At 38.5% G+C, this 20,036-nt stretch overlaps 2 protein-coding genes across 2 annotated transcripts; both read right to left on the bottom strand.

Annotated features, from left to right (window-relative positions):
* Positions 1-631: 631 nt before the first annotated feature.
* LOC116150464 (COP9 signalosome complex subunit 9-like) lies at positions 632-6,211 on the bottom strand. The gene is made up of 2 exons (XM_064479240.1): positions 6,102-6,211; positions 632-794 (listed from the first exon to the last, which is right to left on the bottom strand). Exons 1-2 carry the CDS (start codon positions 6,209-6,211, stop codon positions 632-634), a joined length of 273 nt encoding a protein of 90 aa, XP_064335310.1.
* Positions 6,212-9,105: 2,894 nt separating this feature from the next.
* Positions 9,106-10,278, bottom strand: LOC105084934 (polyadenylate-binding protein 1-like). Its single transcript, XM_064479372.1, has one exon. It carries the CDS (start codon positions 10,234-10,236, stop codon positions 9,121-9,123), a length of 1,116 nt encoding a protein of 371 aa, XP_064335442.1. The 5' UTR covers positions 10,237-10,278; the 3' UTR covers positions 9,106-9,120.
* Positions 10,279-20,036: the final 9,758 nt, after the last annotated feature.

Below are 20,036 nucleotides of genomic sequence, written 5' to 3'. Positions count from 1 at the left end.
CTCACACTGTTCTTTACTGCTGTTCTTAAAGAAAATGTTCATTCTGCTGCAGCTAACTAGCCTCCATCTTCTATACCAAATACTATTCCACGCCACGGAAGTGCTGTGCAGTAACTCCCCAGTAGCACCTTATACCACATAGAAGCCTTTAAATCTCTAATCTGAAGGTGTCACAGTAAAGAAATGTAAACACCTAGGAAAAGAAAAATGTAATTACCTGATGAAGTCATCTATGTCCATGGAATGGGCCTGCTTGTCACTAAAATCTGTGCTGGTTAGGATTTGCTGTGTTTTATCTGGTAGGCTGAAATCTTCTGGTATTATCTAGCAATATAAGATTCAAAATAAATAAACAATATGTCTTTTAAAAAAGAAGTACCATCATTTATTTAATCCTTTTTTTTGATGACATCACTTTTTTAAATTGAAATTAAGGACAGAGGCCGGTCACATTCAGAGAGCAACAGGCCCCATCCAGATGTTAAAATCACCCTTCTCTTTCTTGATCAGCCATCTCCTAATTTCAGGTGATTTCCACAAGTTCTCTGGAACCATCTGAAACTGTCCTTTGAGGAGATCCACAACACCACCAGGTGACAAGAGCTTGACCAGATGCACAGCTGGACACATGTCACTCGATGTCATCATCATCAAACTCATTACAAAAGTCTGCATGAACTGCCTTTTCATTGGCTGTCAAGTCCATCAGGAACCTGGTGCTGCCTCCTGCCTCGTCCAGGTCCACATAGGGCCCGGTGCCCTCTGGGAACATCTCGTCCACTGCTGGCTTCAGCCTATTTAATTCTTTTTTAAAGGAAACTTATATTTTCTAATATTTTACTTATAAATAAAGCTATAATAAATATCCTTGTACTTGTATAATTTTGCAAATGTGCTGTTTTTTAATTAAAAATTATCAGTTTATTTTTTATTGATATAGTTAACTTACAATATTTTAAAATTAAAAAAACCTATTTTTGTGCTAATATGTTTATAGGATAAATCCCTAAGAGTTGAATTGCTAGGACAAATATAGGTGTGGTTAAAATTTCAGTCACTACTGTCAAGTTACCCTCTAGACAGGCTGTACCAGCCAATGTACACGTCTACAAGCTAATTTTAATCTTGAAGTACAGACTGACTCTGCATGACTGAAGGATTTAGGGGTAGCCAGGCAGTTGAATTTTGGGTTACATATAGGTAACCTGTCTGTTAGGTATATCTTTGGAAACTTTCACACCTATGGCTACTCTTATGAATCATACCAGGTGGGCGTCGGATATCTTGGAATGCTCTTCATTAATTTCTTTTGCTAGTTTCATGTACTCTGTCCACTCTTTAAGCTTCTTCCCTTCTTGGTTGTGTATTTCCCTGGGTGATTTGATTCTTTCTATGGCTTCACGCTTCACAGATGCCTTGGAGATCTATACATTCAGATGCAAACCCATGTACTCTTTGTTCCCCTATATCTACCTTTCTATACATGCTAGGAAAGTCCAAGATGAAGACAGGAGTGAATTTTGATGTATTTGAGGGAAAAAAAGAAATATTCTATCCTGTATGAGGATGGACTGGTGTATAAGCCTTAAGAGAAGCCAATGACTGATCAAGATTGAACAGCCACAATAAGTTGCCTCAGTTTGATATCTCAGCTTTACATAGAAGGGTAAAAAAATCATAATCTCAAGGACCTAGCTGGAAAGGAAAATAAAATTAGTGACTTGACCACTGCCAGAGCTTTGTGATGGGCCTCCTGGGCTCCAGTTTATTCCTTTATAATCCATCCTCCAGCCCACTGTGAGTGAGAGTTATCTTTCTAAAATACAACTCCTATCCCTGGCTTCAATGTCTTGCTTTTCTGGCTTCCAGAATAAAACCTACATGATTTAGGACAAAGTCATTAGACATCTGGAATCCTGCCTTCCCTCCGAGCTGCATTTTTTTTCTATCATTTCCTCCCACCCATCCCAGATGCCCTCATCCTGAGTGCAACAGCGACACTGAACTTTTGCTGTTTGATGCCTCCTTTTCCTTCCTGGTTCACCCAGTGAATGGAAATCTGGTTGAATGGTAACCTCTATGAATTCTCTTCTTCTCTTCTCATAAAGATTCCTGGAGACAGAGCTCATCACTCTCTGCATGGCCAGGGATGTGAGTGCACACTTGTATTACTGCACTCATCACACAGCTCAATGGTCATCCAACTAGGTCTGTTACCCTGCTTGACATGCACTCCCATGAGACCTGGGGCCACAGGCGCTAGTCATCCTCATAGTCCCAACAATGCACAACGCCTGGCACATATTAGGCACTAAATACACATTTACTGACTCAGTGACTGAGACCCCCCGGCTTAGAGTAACATATGTGATTCAGGGAAAATCCTTTATTCTCACCTGGGATCAGTATTCTTTATTTGTAAAAATGGTCCCTTCCTTTCTTAAAATTTGTTATCCTAGGGTAATAGATATGTCTCAACTCTTGAAATTAAAAATTAGCAAGTATTCCTTTTCCTCTTTCAGCGGCTATATTACTATGAATTACACACTTCATTACTATGAAATCTGATGGGTGGCCTGCTTTCTTTTCTTATAGTCACTGGCCATTTCAGGTTTGCTGTTTTGCTGAGTGTGAGATATACAGATCTGCCACACCATAATCAAAGAGCTGGATGCAGCCGCATTAGTTATTCAAGGCAGTACCAGAACTCCTTTAATGTATGTGAACGTCTGTCTCATATTTTCCTGGTATTTCCCCTTTGAATTTCACCCCCCAGCTTTATTAAAGTATGGTTGACAAATAAAACACACACATACACATAGATATGTGTGTATGTCTCTCTCTCTCTCTCTCTCTATATATATTTAAGTTGTATACCACGGTGTTTTTGTTGAACATTTTTACTGTGGTAAAATATACATAACATAAAATTGATCATTTTAGCCATTTTTAAGTGTTCCCCCTTAAATTTTACTGGCAAATAATTTCTTTTTAAAAAAAATTTTTATTTATTTATTATTGTATCATTTAAGTATTTTGGCAGGGGGTTGCATAATTAGGTTTATTTATTTTTATAGGAGGTACTGGGGATTGAACCTTGGACCTCATGCATGCTAACCATGCACTCTACCACTTGAGCTATATACCCTCCCCCTACTGGCAAATAATTTCAAGGACATCATTCCAATTCTCTCCCTCCACCATCATTAAATAATACATTGAATACCTATCTATATCAATATACAGATTTCTCTACAGCCAGTGAAAATCTGTATATTGTCTGAGAAGTCCATTACTTGGAATGAACAAGTATACGATGTTTCAGACCATTTTGTTTATGAGAATGCAACGACAACACACAGCTAAACGTTTATATAGACTTGAGCACTTTAAAAGGAGATTGCTACCCAAAGCCAAGATAAATGTTTTGATGAGGAATGAAAGATTAATCTTAAAATGTGTGAGAACAGTTTGAACTTTGATTGGGTTTTGAAAATAGTCTTTCAGCTTCTTTCTTTACATTTTACTCCTAGTTTCTGTAGATACATATAGGCTGGTCGGAAAAGTAAATGCAATAATTAAAACATGATGTTTTGAGTTTCTGTTTTCTCTCTTACCTGGTATACCCTAAATTTCAGAAAAAAATTATTTTCTTAAATCACTTTTACTTATCATGAGAAGTCACATTCTTCAGAGTGAAAACAACTTTAAAAGATAACCATCAATGATCAAATCTGAGAAGGCATTCCAATGGAAAAATGTTCCTGCTCTCTTTCTGAACTATTGTCATGCTGTTCAGGTTTAAGCAAGGCAGGTTTCTTCCCATTTCATAGCTGGGGGATGTTAGAGTAAACCAGTCCAGCTGTTTTTGTATAAAATGATTTTAAAAAATCCTGGTGACCTTTTTCTGCCCTCAAATAACTTTAAGAACAGTTGGACATAAAAACTTCAAACTTTACATATTCATGGCCCTCTGAGGAATACAATCATTGTTAGTTTGAGAAAAAGCTGAGTATTTTTTGAGTTGGAAAGCTCTAATATTACATGTTTGCACATGCTTGGTACGTTACTCTTAGTCTGCTGATGAAAATTGATATGAGACTTTTATAGCATATGTGTAGATGCTGGTTTTTTACTTTATTTACCATGTCACAGAACTTACAAAGGCATATGGAATTTATGCTGTAACCTTTATATTGAAGTTAAAACTTTACATCTGTTCAGCAATATAAAAACAGAGATCCTACTAGGACACTGCAGAATTCATATAGAAAACCTTACAGTGGTGCCTCCAAGAACTGATCTCAGCTATGTTCATTCCCCATCAAAGGCGGCCTGAGTGTTCTGGCACTCCATGGGAAAGGGTTTTTTTTTGGAAGGCTCCATAAAAGATTTTCACACACATTCCAGATAAAGCCTTAAGCAAAGACTATTGATTGCTAGTGTGGTCAGGCTTCTGACACCTGGGGTTTAAAAATAACTTTCATCAGTGTTCCATTTAGTACATGGAAGGTATTTAATTCTTCATTGCCTCATATATAACCCCCTGAATGTTTGGATACCACCCAAAATCCAAGCTCTTTGTATCATCCTCTCTTCTGGCTTGAGTTCCATGTTATTATACATTCTCTTTCCCCCATTCATCTTCCAGCTGTTGTACTCTGATCTCTGGAATCTCTTCCATCATAAGCAAAGCCTCCTATACCCTAAGCCTCTTTCCAGAAGTCTTCCCCCATTTACTCAAAGAGATGCTGCTCCTTCGTTCTACATCCCTTAGAGTTGCCAGCAGTGTTATTTTCCTGGTAATCTCCATCCCTCTAAAAAACATTGTAATACCAAAGTAATAAAAGAAAATAAAAATAAAAACTCTCCTTAACCCCCAAACAGTCGATAATGTATTTTTGAGTATATCCTTCAGAATATGGGTATGATTACACTGTATGTATTTTTTCCCCTGATAACAATATACTGTAAGTTTCCTTTAAAAATTTTACTGTGAATTATTTCAAATATAGAGAAAAAACATAAGGAACTCTTTCATATCCACTAGCTGGTTTTATGAATTTGAATAGACAATCTACTGAATATCTTCTGCTTACCCCTGCAGGTTCATTCTTTACCTCTCTGCACCCTGCAGGGGGCCCTAGGAGGATGGCTAGTCTGCACTGGTCCACTGCCTCACTCTGGCTCCCAACTGGTTTAGTCCATGGGAGGAACCTGCAGGAGGGGATCAGATTGAAGGGTGGGAGGTCAGTGAGGTCACGGCATTTATTCCTTCTACCCTCCAGCTCCAGCCTGGCTTGTTGCTGTCTGTTGGCTGAATCCTTTTACTGAAAGCCCTGGTTCATATAGGATGGTTGTCTCCACCTAGTTCCTCTCTCTCTGGGTTCTCATATCCTTTCATGCCTATGGTTGAAACAGCTCTCTGCTGTGATCTGCTGCCCTTATCAGTTTCCTCAAATGCTGTCTACAGCTGTTATGGGTTCAGTGGTGTCCCTTCCAAATTCGTACGTTGCAGTCCTAACCCCCAGTACCTCAGAAAGTGATCTTATTTGGAGGTAGGATCTTTATAGCGAGAATCAAATTAAAGTGAGGTCATCAAGGCTGGGCCCTGATCCAAGATGACCGGTGTCCTTCTAGAAAGGAGAAATGTGCACCCAGAGACAGAGACACAGAGGGAAGATGGGAAGGCACAGGGACAAGAGGGCCATAGACAAGCCAAGGAGAGAGGCCTGGAACAGATCCTCCCCTCACAGTCCTCAGAAGAAATCAACCTTGCTGACACCTTGATTTTGGACTTCCAGCCTCCAAAACTGTATGACAATAAAATCCTGCTGTTTAAGCCACCCTGCCTGTGGTATTTTATAACAGCAGCACCAAGTACAACACATTTATAAATAGTCCCTTCACATGTCAACATTTAATTATCCAGCATGAGTGTGATGTCTGCTTCCTGTTAGAAGCCAACTGGTCTAGGCCCATAATCTATCAATCTATGCTTTATTTGCTTCAGATTTTTTTTCTGTTAAGAAATAGAACACTGCGGATTCCTGAACCGCTTTCATGTCGGTACATATGTTTGCACAACACTCTGAACACACTTAAGCAGCTTGGTCTGGAGAACTCCTCTGCCCATGTCTAGACCGTTTCCACCCACATGGAGGTAGGACTCCTCTGGAGCTGTCTGTCCCTCCAGGGTGCTGCGATTCATCGGCTACTTTGACCAAAATCACCCATGGAATCATTTGGTAACAGTGCTGTATCTGTGCATATGCATGTTTTAAATACCCTCAAATTAGACCAGTAAGCAATTGCTGGCTTACTGACAACCATCACATCTGTTTTGTGGAAATCACTTTTATTGTAAAGAGGCAATATGTTTGTCTTAGCATTTCACCTCAGGCCTTCACTTTCTAAATTGCTATTTCCTTATTTGTTTCCAGTAATTCATTAAATCCAATTTTTTAAAATAAAAGAACATGACCAAAGAAGAGGAAACTTTTGGTGTTCCTGACTTTTATAGAGGAAACAAAACTGCAAAAAGCTTTCCACTGGAAATACTCTATAAAAACAAATAAAACTCTTCGCCAAATTAAATTTTAGCAATGTTGAAGGTAGTGAAATCAAGTTTCACGCTCACTTCCTTACTTTGGATAATTAGCAAAGCACGTCCTTTGAACAGAGTTAACTGAAGAAGAATGAGCAGTTTAGAAAAAAAAGAAATTTAACAGCCTTGGGGAAAATATAGCTGGAAATTGCAAATTCAATCCATATTACATTTTGAGCTACTGAATGTGATCTGACTGTATGGAAGAGTGGCCTGGTAAATCCCTCCAACCATCGTCCATCTTTAAAACATGGCACTGAAAGCAATACTTGTCACTTAGGTTAGTATTTCACTGTGGCTTTCAAGATAATATGCTGTCCACTTTTTAATAACATTTAACATGTTCATCTCCCTTTGACTGAGCACTTATAGCAAAATTATTAGTGTTTATGGCTTACTGCAGACTGTATTTATGCTGTTTCCAGAAGCCATTTTATCTGTTGGGGAAAAAAAAAAATCCCACCGTAGGATTTCTAACCTTTTAGGCTAACGTCTGACTCTATTAGCTCCTAAAGAGAAGAACCATAAATAATCTTCCCATTTTACATTCTATGCTTTTAGCTAAAGCATTAATCACAGAGGTTTTTTTTTTCCTTTGCCTCATGAGAAAAACCAGTCTTACAGTTTGAAAATTTGGTTTACAAAGTATGATTTTTAGGGAAGGCAGAGTGGGGGTTGGACAGAGAAAGAAGGGGTCTTTGGTGGGCTTTATGAGTAAAAAAGAAATTTTGGGAACAAATGGGTCTTTTTCTTTCCAGGACCAAATAGTATCTCAGAGAGCTCCCAATAAATTGGGGGGAGGGGAATAAGGGTAACTCTTTCGGGTCATAAGGGTGCTATTTATTCATCACAGTAACAATGAACTTGAGTCATCCTGTGGCCATGAGCCGCTAATGTGGGTCTGGAAGAGCTTAGTGTTTTAATCTGCTGCATAGGATAACGTTAGAACAAGATCAAGGCTGATTAACTGTGTTTCTCTGAAATTCATGCACATACGTGAATTTAGTTATTGTTATCATTGTTTTTCTTGTCATTGAAATGACAGGTGTTCTTGGATGTATTTTATTCAGTAAATAGGCATTTCCTTTTTCTTACAAGGTATCATGGGGGAGCAGTTTTTAACAATTCCTGATTTCTCTCTTTTTTCAAAAGGCACCTACGTCTTCCTTAGGAGTTAGCCTGGCAGGGCTTGATGGCACTCGTTCTGGTTCAGCCATTAGTTCCCTACACAATTTGCTTCTTCAGCTAGGTTTATGCCAGGTCAGAAACTCCTTTCTGAGCCTTGAAAGTTGCTTGTTTGATTCGCTTTTACCTGCTGACAAAATTTACCTTTTGACTTTGTTAATGCTTTTATACCACTTCTGATATGACTTAGGTTAGCTCAGACTTTGAAGGAACAATTTCAGTTGACTTGGATTAATAGCAGTAATAATTTACTAAATGGCAGTGTTATTCATCCTTAAATATATATTTATTCTTAAAGCCTACAATTTCTGTAATAGCTGTAAGTTGGAATAAAATGACTAAACTACCACATACTAATTTTTTCCTATGCTTCTCAAAATTGCTTTAAAAAAACCCCAAACAACACATTATATTTTCTTTCTACTTTTCATGAATCTTGAAGAATTTTATCACACTGTTTTAACTTCAGTAACTCTTTAATCTCATTCTGTTCACCATTAAGCTGCTGGTCTCTCATCACTTAAATATTTTTGTCCCCAAGAGACTCAGCTTAATTGATAAGCGAAGTAAAGCATTCTTTCCATCAAGAAATAGTGCATTTTTTTCTTTTCTGTTAATGTGAACTACAGATTCCCAATTTTCCTCCTTGCCTTGGCTATTTGGGTGCTCAGAACAAAAGGCTGTTCTCAATTTTTTTTAATGAGTTCACTTGCTTCAAAAAAATTTTTTTTCTTTTTTAAATGGAGGTAGTGGGGATTGAACCCAGGACCTGGTGCATGCAAAGCATGTGCTCTACCACTGAGCTATTACCCTCCCTCCCCTTCTAATTTTTAAAAACACTTTTCCTCTTTATTCCCCCGTCTTGATTCTGATTTTCTTTCTTTTGTGTTTCAAAACGTTACTGTAATGTCTTTGTTACTCTATAATCATTTAAAAAAAATGTGGTGGGCTACATATGAACATCTTTCTTTTTTTTTCACTGTTTAAGGAATTTTTATTTAAGCAAGAATTTTATAATCCAAATTATGCTTCCTTGCTCAGTTATCAATTCTGTTATTTAAAACAGAAGTGACATTAGGAGCTATTCCACAGTAAAGAATTACAAAATTAAAGAAAGGAATGCTTTAAATTTTTGTACTTTGCTGAAAATTCTTTTTTCCAGGATCTATAAAACATTAATTTGTTTTTATATTTTACTATTTTTTTTGTAGTTTTTTTTTTGTTGTTGTTGTTTTTAAACCAATATGTAATCTAGGACTAGCATTATGTTTGCTAGATCTGGCATTTGCTCGGTACCTAAGGTTCAAAGTTCCCTTTCCTTTTTAAACTTATTTTACATTAGCTAAAGCTACATACAATGGGTTGGTGGCCACAATTCTACCATTCATTTCTGTAACTGCTTTAGTGGCTTCTTCTGGGGAGGAGAAACATACAAAACCAAAACCTTTGCTGCGACCGCCCTCCATAATAACCTTTGCACTAGTGATTGTACCAAACAGAGAAAACTCTTTCCGGAGACGTTCATCATCAATACCATCATCAAGATTTTTCACATAAAGGTTAACACCCTGGTATCTGGTGATCCTATCTTGCTTCATCTGTTCAAATTTGCGCTTAAGTTCCATCTGCCGTTCTACTTTTTTCTGGGCTTGACCAACGTAAATTTGTTTCCCATTGAGCTCCTTTCCATTCATCTCATCCACAGCTTTCTGTGCATCTTCATGCCTTTCAAAACTTACAAATCCAAAACCTTTGGATTTTCCACTCTCATCAGTCATTACTTTCACACTCAAGGCAGGTCCAAACTTGCCAAAGAGATCCTTAAGGTGCTCATCATCCATGTCTTCTCCAAAATTCTTGATGTAAACATTGGTGAACTCTTTTGCCCTAGCTCCAAGTTCTGCTTCTCGTTCTTTACGAGACTTAAATCGTCCAACAAACACTTTGCGATCATTCAGAAGCATCCCATTCATTTTTTCAATAGCTTTTTCAGCTGCTTCTTGTGTCTCAAAATGCACAAATCCATAACCCTTGGAACCATTTTCATCACAAGCCACCTTACATGAAAGGATGTTACCTAAAGCAGAAAATGTATCATACAGTGCTTTGTTATCAATAGATTTGTCCAAATTTTTAATGAATATGTTGCCCACTCCACTTTTGCGAAGTGATGGATCACGCTGAGACCACATGATGCGTACTGGCTTGCCCTTTATAACATGAAAATTCATGGTGTCCAAAGCACGCTCCGCGTCCACCGGCTGCTGGAAGTTCACATAGGCGTAGCCCAAGGAGCGGCGGGTGATCATGTCCCTGCAGACCCGGATGGAGAGGATGGGCCCGGCTGGGCTGAACTTCTCGTAGAGCATCGCCTCGGTCACGTCGGGGTGTAGGTCCCCCACGTAGAGCGAGGCCATGGGGTAGCTGTGGGCGCTGGGGTTCATGTCTGCACGGCTGCCCGCAGGGCCGCAGGCCGCGACCTTTCCGTGAGAGGAGGAGAGCGAGTGCTGGGGCCGGGGCGGAGGCAGGGGAGCGGGGGCAAGCGCAGAGGGACAAAAATCACCCGGAATCGAAAACTACCCAACGGCCGCAGAACGGGGGCGATGCGCTGCCGCTGGTGTCGGCTGCCGGCTGGGGAGCGGGGGTTGCGATGTCGGGTCTGGGCAGCGGGAAGGCCTCGGTCTCTTGGTTCCTTCTGGGAGCTGCTGCGGGTGGGTCGGTCTTGGCAGCTTCACCGGGTTATTTTATAAAAGAGGAAGGAAAAAAATAAAAGTCTCCAGCGGGGGAGATGCGGATTTTTTGTAAATTTTTTTGTAATTTTTTTTTGTTTTTTAAAAGATTTTTTAAGATTTGTTTTTGGATTTTTTAAAATAATAAATGTGTGTTCCGAGCCCAGAGCATACACTCCGCACTCTCAGCACTAACCGCCGGGGAGAAGGGCTGAACATCTTTTTTTATAAGTAATTATGTGTTTTTCCTAAATCAGTGGATCAACAAGTATTTATTGAGCAAATGGCATGTTATAAAGTCTATATCAAGTGATCTGAGGAATGACTTGCTTCTCTGCTTTGGCAGAAAGTTTCCTGCCATCTTGACATGACAGGGAAGGGAATGGGAAATTCTGAAAAGTCAATGTTGCTTGTCAAATTAATGGAATTGAGGACTCAAAATAAAAACTAAGGTGCAGAAAATAAAGTTATATTTATTAATTGCCTGAGACTGTTGATTAAGACTGGTGCCACTGTACACAGAATCTAACAGAGTTGGCTCTCCATACCCCCGAGGGGATAGGTTCCAGGGCCCTCTCAGATACCCAAATCTGTGAATTTGAAAGTTCCCTATACACAATGGCCTAGTACTGTTGGCCCTCTAAATCCCTGGATTCCACAACCCAGATTCAACCTTCCTTTGATTTTGTTCTATATTGATCTGGGGTTGATTGAATCCGCTGATGTGGAATCTGCAGATGGAAGGTGAGGTTGAGGGACTACAATATTGGTGCTTAAAGAGGAAACCAAAAAGGTCAAATAGTCCCATTTCCTCATTTTGTACTGATTCCCTGTGAGAAGGTTCAGGGCATGCTATCCCTCAAACATGGTCATCTTGGCATATGGAATATTTTAAGCTGAAGAAATCTGAGAAACAGAAGATGCAGGAAGACTTCTCTGACCTTGTCCATCTCCCCTGAAACACCCCGTGAGACCCTCAGGGGAGAGACTTCTTGTACCTAGAGGAAAGGAGCGTCCTTGTCTCTGAAGACCCAGCGACTCTAAGAGGAATTTGCCATTTCCACAGTTTTGTACCATTAACTCCCATCCTTTTGTGCTATCAATTTTTCTAGAGGTTTCCACTTTTCATCAAACTTAGTATAAAAAGTTTCAAGGTTTATCCACTTCTTTGGATCTTCATTTCCTTTTGAAGGCTCCCGTGTCATGTAAAACTTATATATTAAATAAATGTGTATGGTTTGCTCTTGTGAATCTGTCTTTTGTCCGTCCAACTTATGCAGCCCCAGCCGGAGAACCTATTATAGACAGAGGAAGAGATTTTTCTTCCCCTTCACTATCTCTCCAAACATTTTAAATGCACTTTTAAATTCTTTTTAAAGCAGTTTTACTGAAACCAGTTCTTGAGTATAAATGATCGCCTTTGTCCTATCTGCTGACTTTCTCTCAGTGGATGATTTCCTGGTGTGGTTTCTGGTTTTTACTGTAAGGTAAGGTATCGGTAGGGGTTGCTCTGTTCTCTGTGAAAGTCTCTTGCCTGTCAGGTTGTTGGAGGGTTTCTGCAGAATGGTTTCACTTTTCCCCTTGACTGGGGACCTGTGGGTTCCGTAGTGTCAAACCAGTTTATATGTTAATTTTTCAGCCTTGAGGTCCCTGTATCATGCACAGGGTGTGAATTCCAGCCTCAGTTCTGCACATGGCAAAGTCCTGGGTTTCGGATTTCTCTCCAGTTGACTGTTTTTGCATTCATGGGAGCAAGTTTCCTTGCTGCTTCCTCGGATGGGTGGGCCAAGTTTTTCTAGGCTCCATTTCACAAGGGCCAGCCCTGTGTGAGCCCTGGCTTGACCTGGAGTCCTACACTCCTGTCCTTACGTAGGTGTTAATGTCACAAACTCCAACTGTTAAGGCCTGTGTTCAACTCTGATTCCCCTGTGAGCTTTTTGACTTCAGCTCCCAATTACCATCCTAAATTTTGCTGCATTCCTAAGAGTTTCACTTCCTGATTTCAAGCTCATTTAGGCCTTAACATTAAAAAAAAATTTTTTTAAGATACCGAATTCCTAAGAGGTTGAAGTGGAAGGATTTCTTACATTGGCTCAGTCCGCCAAGTTGACTGGAAAAGCAAATTTATTAATAAGGAAAACAACACCTAAAAAGACAGAAATGTCTTGGTGGTGAGGACTACAGTGTTATGAAGGTAATGTAAGCATCATGCCATCAATGCTCAGATTCTACTTTTATCAAAAGCTAGAATACCTAGATTTTTGCCTTGTATCCTTGGACTACATCTGTATCTATATCTATATATATCTTCCTTTTTATTGGTTTTACTTTCAAAATTTCATATGTCATTACTTTACTATTTTGTTTGAATTGAAGGCCAGAGGTGGTAGCAACACAGAGATGCCTTGGGAAATTACTTGCTGATACTGTTTAATTGGGATCCTGGATGAGTTGGAGGAGAATTTAGAACAGGTGCCATGATAAGGAATTTTAGCAATAAAACATTTCTCATAATAAGAAGAACAAATGCATGCAGCAGCATCAAAGTGACCCGGAGGTTTGAGAGGAAAGCCTGAAAGAGCAAAACAAGAGCTTGGTGAGATGATCACACAAGCTAGGCCACTAAGTGATAAGGATAAAACAAAATTTAAGTTCTGTGGGTGTGGATATGGAAGTCCCAGCTGCTTGGTGGGGGCAGGAAATCCTCATCAATATGGTAGGCAAGGACTGACAATATGCAGCCACCTGGCCTGATAAACTTGGCTCAAGTTAGGATCATCCAAAGCACCGTCAGGTCCCAAGATTTGGCCAGAGATTCGGGCTTCGGCTGCAGAACCAGCTGGTCTCAAATGGTGACTTTGCTCCACTACAAACTTAAATGGAAGTATAACCTGAGAACAAATTCAATCTCACTGTAAAGAAAAATCAAGGGCTCTCCATATTGAATATTCCTGGTCATGTGTTTTAGGAAGAATAGAGAAGAGCTGACTCTTGGAATTGGAACTGGAACTTATTTGCAACAGCTCTTTTTACTAGAATGAACACATAATTTGGAATTGATCAGGATTTGGTTCTGACTTCAGGTTTTCCACTTCTGGTTCTATATATTTGGGTTAATTGTTTGACCTTCTTGAACCTCACGTATTTCATAGGTGTTTCATTAGCAAAACGGGGATTATGCAGAATTGTTTCTGTGAGAATTAAATAAAGTACTTGGCATCAGTAGAGTCTCAATAAATGGTACTTATTATTGGGATAAATACATCGTAAGAGGAGAGTGTCAATATTGAGCAAAGTTAAGAATGTGATATTCTTAAAGACATCATCCTTGATTCTCAGTCTAAACTAGTTCCCCTCTTACATTCTCCCATAAAGCGTCTATTTTTCCCTTTATAACATTCACTGCTATTGGTAACTGTACGTTTATTATTTCTGTGACAGTTTAACATAGTAGTTGCAAACTCAGTGCTGAGTGAGGGAGGTTGCGTGAGGACTGGGAAGAACCAGGGCAGTTCTCACTTGGATCTGTTAGTTGTTCTTTTGAGGGAGCAACGTGCTCAATGTACTGGATTTTCCATTTTTCATATAACCCAGAATGACTTTTTTTACTGGAAATGTCCTGGTCTTAAAATGTAGGGAAGTAATTCAATTTAAAAAAGACATAGTGAGGGCCAAACAAAATTCACTTGTAGGACATGACAGATCTGAAAGCTGCCAGTTTACATCTCTGATTTATATCTGTCTCTATGACTAGAGCTATGACTGTATTATGTTCACTAGTATTTGTGTAGCTCCTGGTACAGAAGGGGCATATAGTGGGCATCAAATGTTTTTTAAAAGGAAGAGAAAGAAGGAAGGAAAAAAGGAAGGAAGGGAGAGGGAAGAAAGAGAAAGAAAGAAAGGGCAAGAAAGGAAGTAAGGAAGGAAAGAAAGGAAGAAAGAAAGAAAGGGATTGCAACTGGGTTTTTTTGTTTGTTTGTTTCTGTAAAGAATTATATTGAAAAAAATTGCTGTTATTGAGAATAGTAGACACTGGGCAAGTTGCTAGATTTCATATTTAGGAGTTCTAAGTTAGTTAATATAAACTATAAGAGATTTGCAGATACTGACTGGTATATATAAAATACACAAGTTTATACTGTATAGCACAGGGAAATATTTTCAATATCTTATAGTAGCTTATGGTGAAAAAGAATATGAAAATGAATATACGTATATTCATGTATGACTGAAGCATTGTGCTGTACACCAGAAATTGACACAATATTGTAAACTGACTATATCTCAATAAAAACAAAAAAGAAAAAAATTCACTGCTTCTTTGTATTATTGTTTTAAATTAATTTAATTAAAATTTTTTTGTGGGTGAGGAGGAGGTAATTAAGTTTACTTATTTATTTTTAGAAGAGGTACTGGGGATTGAACCCAGGACTTTGTGTATTCTAAGCATGCACTCTTCCACTTGAACTATACCCTTTCCCCCTTCTCTGTATTATTTTTAGGCAAAAAATAGAATTGTGATTTTTTTGCTTTATAGCCAAATATTAATAAAAATGAAAACGTTTTGGCTACCTCAGAAGCAAACTTTGCTATATGTAAGTACTGTATTGAACAAAATGTTGGTTGCATATTGTCAAACCAATTTTTGTCTGCTGGGAAATAGACTTTAATCTCTGACCTCAAGTTTTATTGTGTAATGAGCTCAACAAATACACTGAACTGTGGATTTCCATGGTAGTATGATTTGTGTACTGACTTGAACTCTGGAAGTCATTGCAGCTGTCATTTGATGAAAAAGAGGAAAAAAAGGGGCTTTGGGAAGCTTAGATTTCTAGAGCCAATGGAAGGGGGGAAAACCTCAAATGCTGGATTATTTAGAGACTGTCTAAATTGAAGTGGCTATCTTTGACATGTTTGTAAATTTAAGGATTCCTAGAGATTTGTCTATGGGGACAGAAAATATGCATCAGTAACTAGAGTGGTCTGCTGGCCAGATTACTGAATTGCAAAATTGAAGATCAACAAATGTTCCTAATAGATACTGTGAATCCTGCACTATGTTAGGCACTATATCTCAAAAAAGTAAGTATTAGGAGAGGTGATGGAGGGGGCCATCTCTGTACCCAAGGAGTTTACAGTCTAGTTGGGGAGCCAAGACAAATAATTGAGGAAGGATAAAAGACTCTATGATTAAGGGCTAAGCCATGTGTTAGACTGTAAGTGTAACAGGAAATCACAGGGTAAAAATCACAGCAGGCTTCATAGATTAGGAAGACACCAGCTAGTGCTTCAAGAAAGTATCTTTTTGACTGAGAGAAGGAAAGAAAATATAGTGCTATCCTGATTTTCTGTGCTTTTGAAAGTACGTTAGTTCCTGTCTTGGGCTTTTCAAAAGAAAAAATTGTTTCTTTGTCTACTATCCATTTACATATCTAAAATATATTTTTCTGTTATGGGGAAGGTAGAGCTCAGTGTTCTAGGTTCAATCCCCTGTGCCTCCATTAAAAAAACAATTAACAATTGATTAAAAAAATCAATAAACTTAATCACCTCCCCCAAAGAAATAGGTAGAAAATAAATAAATGAATGAAATAAAATATTTTTTCTGTAACTCCCATATTTAACCACTCAATAAGTCTTATGGTTTCTTTATTCAAATTGTGTTTCTTACCAGTAAGACCCTGGTTGAGGACTTTTCAACATATGCATAGATTTTGATTTGTCTAAGTTCACCCAGCAAGTGGGAAGGTCAAGATTAAAGCCAGAGTCCTGTGCTTTGTCTCTGACCCCATCCTCAACAACCTTAAAATGGTCTCTACTGATTGGTTAAATAAACCATAGCACACCCTGATGATCAAGTACTATGCAGCCATCACAAATTATGATTTATACTTATATTTATTGTTGTGGAAGTCATTTACAGTGTATTGTTAAATAAAATATTAGTAAATATGATCTCTTCTTTACAAATACATACGTCTACATGAGAAAGATCTGGAGGTTTTATTCTAAATCATTAAAAGTCCTTGTTCTCATGGGAAGGGATAAATTGGGAGTTCTAGATTTGCAGATACTAACTAGTATACATAAAATAGATAAACAAAAATTTATACCGTACAGCACAGGGAACTATATTCAATATCTTGCGGTAACCTATGGTGAAAAAGAATATGAAAACAAATATATGTATGTTCCTATATGACTGAAGCATTGTGCTGTACACCAGAGATTGACACAACATTGTAAACTGACTAAAGTTCAATAAAACAAAAAGTAGTTCTTAGTAGTGGGATTTTACATAATTTCTATTTTTCTTTGTGACTTATCATTTTTTGACACTGATTACTTATTATTTGTGTAACTAATAAATAATATGTTCACATGCCCTCCTCCAGAAACCGTGAAGGGCTCCTCTTGATTGCTTACATCAATAATTAGAAAGATTAAAAACCCTGGTTACATATTTTAATCATCTGGGTTATTTAAAAAAAAACAAACAAAAAAATAGTGCTCAGGTCCTACTTCAGACCAATTACATTAGAATCTCTGAGGGGTAGGGCCTTGGCTTTTTTTTTTGATAGGGAGGTTTATTTATTTTACATACTTTAATAGAGTTAGTAGGTATTGAACCCAGGACCTCCTGAATGTTAAGCATGCATTCTACCACTGAGCTATACCCTCCTCTCTAGTTTTTGAAGAGCTTTTTAGGTGGTTTTAATGTGCATCCAGCATTACCTGAGAATTTATTAGAATTGCAACATCTCAGGTCCTACTCCAGATCTGCTGAGACAGAAACTCTGAGACTGGGGCCCAGCAAGCTGTGTAAATGTCTGCCAAAGTATGAGGACTACAGAGTGTAGGCTTGGCTTGACACTCACACTTCATCATCGAGCCATAATTGCCCCAAATTCGCTCTGTTTTCCAACCCGCAACTTGCACTCCAACCAAGTGAGTTTATCGCATGTCTCCTGAGCTTAGGTGGCGTCTCCTCCCATGTTATCTGCTCTTCCTGGCATGCCTGCTTGCCCTGTCTTGGAGCCACCCCAATTTTAGCCATCCTTGAAGGTCCAGCTCAGGTCTTATCACCTCCAGGAAGCTTTTCTGCACTCTCCAGTCCCCCCCCCCCCCACCTCATCTCCCTCTTCTCTAGTTTCTTCAATAAGTATTTATTTCATCCCCATTACTTGTGAAGCATTGAGTGAAATGCAAAAGAACCATGTCAGGGTCCCTTGAAAGGGCTTTAACTTGTTTACATATGGGATTAAAGGAGAAAAATCAGATGCTGAAGGAGATGAGATGAAAACTGATAGGATGTGAAGTTAGGAGATATGAGCAGGGTGGTTAGAAGAGCTGTGAGGCAGTGGGGTTGTTCACCAGAATGTGGAGTGTCTGCTTCAGGAGATGACAACTGAAGAGGGGAAAGGAATAAGCTCTCCCATGTACCGTATTTTTTAAAGGAAAGCTTTTTTATTCCTATTTATAAAATTAAAGGATTCATTGTAGAAAGTTTGGAAAATACAGGAAAACAAAAGCTAAAAACCACTTACGTTCCTACTACTTGAAGATAAACACTATTGTTGGTTCTTTGTTGTATATCCTTTGTCTTTAAAAAATGCCTAAATGTGCACCGTCACAGATAGTAATACAATAATAAAATCATATTAAACATAGTACCTTGTAACCTGAATTTTTTTATTACTTAAATTTTAAGTAAATACAATTTCATACATTTTCATGTCAATTTTTAAAAAATGGAGGTATGGGGGATTGAATCTAGGACCTTGTGCATTCTAAGCATGTGCCCTACCATTGAGCTATATCCACCCACCTCATGTCAATTTTTAATGATCGTAATAATTTTCAGTGGTCATAGAGTACTTTACAATTTAACCAATCCTTCTATCCTTGGATTCTCCACCCCCTTCCATTTGTTCATTTTTCTATTTTGCGGTTTCATTTTGTTGTCTTAAAACTCTCAAGCCAATATTAATTTATCATAAAACATTTTCCTTAGCACACTGTAAGCTAACACTGGTAGAGTTGTTTGGGAATTGAACTCTTCTATTACCCTTCTACAGCTTTTGCTCATCTTTCTGGGAAATTTCCTGAAATTTAGTTATCAACTGTTCCATGGAGTTTTTAGTTTCTGATAATATATTTAAAACTTTTAAAATTTTCTTTTTCCTGACATTTCATCTTTTTTAGAATATTCTATTTCTTGTTTTGTGGTGCAATATCTTATCTCTCTGGGGCTTTTAATTTGTTTTCTTTTCTTTTTTTAAAAAAACTTTCTTCTCCCTACATATTTTCTTTTTCCTCCAAGTTGCTATTTTCTGTTTGTTGCTTTGGTGTCTGTGAAGTTAGAGGGACTAGTGCACAAGACTACCACTTCTGATACCAATTGCAAATTTGAGGGCTCCTAAGGCCACATTAAGTTTGATAATTCACTCAAAGAATTCACAGAATCCACTGAAAGCTATCGTTTGGTAAGAGGAAGGATGAGAGGGTGTGGAATGATGAAGCTTTGATCCCTGGATGACTACAGGGTCACCTATGGTGTCAGTTACTGGAGGTAAAAAGTTAACAATGAAATTTAGAAATGCTGACTCCATCTCTGAGGAGCTGGCTCACTGGATGCATACGGAAATGCAAAAGGACAAGGAACAAGCTATGTGGAGGGCAGTGCCCTTGGTTCTTGTTATCTAAAATAAAAGTAAAGGAGGATGCTGGGGCAGATTGTGACATGGGGCCAAGCTTGAGTTCTGAGCTACAGCTGCCAGCCTCTGGGCCATTACCAAAGGGAAAATTCATATTTAAACAACAGACAGTGAGGAAGATTAGAGTAATTCATAAGAGAATGGGGAAAGAGAGAAGAGAGAGCTGAAGAACTCTTCCCTGCAGGATAGAACTCTTTAAATGGTGATTAGGAAATGGGATGAATAAAGTAGACATTGATAGAGTCAAAACAAAGGTCTTAATGCAGCACTCTCGGAACTTGGGTGGGTTGATGAGCGTCCCTGCAGGTCCCCCAACCTAAACAAGTCTGCTCTGTATATCCTAGTTCTGAGAAATTTAAAAGCCTGAAGACACAGATGACAAACAGAAATCTGATCTCTGAACATGCAGGCCGACAATCAAGATAAGAATTGACAGGGGGCCCTGGGTGTCTTTGAGGACTCAAAGCAATGTGCACATGAGGGGGGAGAATGGTCAGAGGGTGGAGAAGAGACTTTTCTAGGATTCCTTGACATGGGAGCCCAATGCACCATGATTTCAAAATCTGTTGGTAAAGTCCTAACAAGGCTACCCTGAGATTGGGAGGATATGGGAAAGCATTGGTTGATCGGATCAAGGTGAAAATTTGGATAAAAATTGGAATGATAGAGTAGAGTTCATAAGGAATGTTTGTGTCTCCTTTACCTGCATATATTATGGGGATAGATACTGTGTACTGAGGAACACTTCTACCTAGTATTGTGAAGCAAAAGGCATGTAAATTTGCCCTTCAGACAATA

The sequence above is a fragment of the Camelus dromedarius genome, chromosome 26, assembly GCF_036321535.1.
Source record: "Camelus dromedarius isolate mCamDro1 chromosome 26, mCamDro1.pat, whole genome shotgun sequence".
Classification (NCBI taxonomy): domain Eukaryota; kingdom Metazoa; phylum Chordata; class Mammalia; order Artiodactyla; family Camelidae; genus Camelus; species Camelus dromedarius.
The sequence above is the reverse complement of the archived record's forward strand: the minus strand, read 5'-3'. Positions and strand labels throughout refer to the sequence as shown.

What these genes read in the sequence shown, in the direction of transcription:
- LOC105084934 (XM_064479372.1), bottom strand. Translation starts at nt 10,236, where the DNA reads ATGAACCCCAGCGCCCACAGCTACCCCATGGCCTCGCTCTACGTGGGG.
- LOC116150464 (XM_064479240.1), bottom strand. Translation starts at nt 6,211, where the DNA reads ATGAATCGCAGCACCCTGGAGGGACAGACAGCTCCAGAGGAGTCCTAC. An exon ending in CTCCAGACCAAGCTGCTTAA is followed by an intron (nt 795 to 6,101) that starts GTGTGTTCAGAG and finishes AGAATTAAATAG; the next exon opens with GCTGAAGCCAGCAGTGGACG.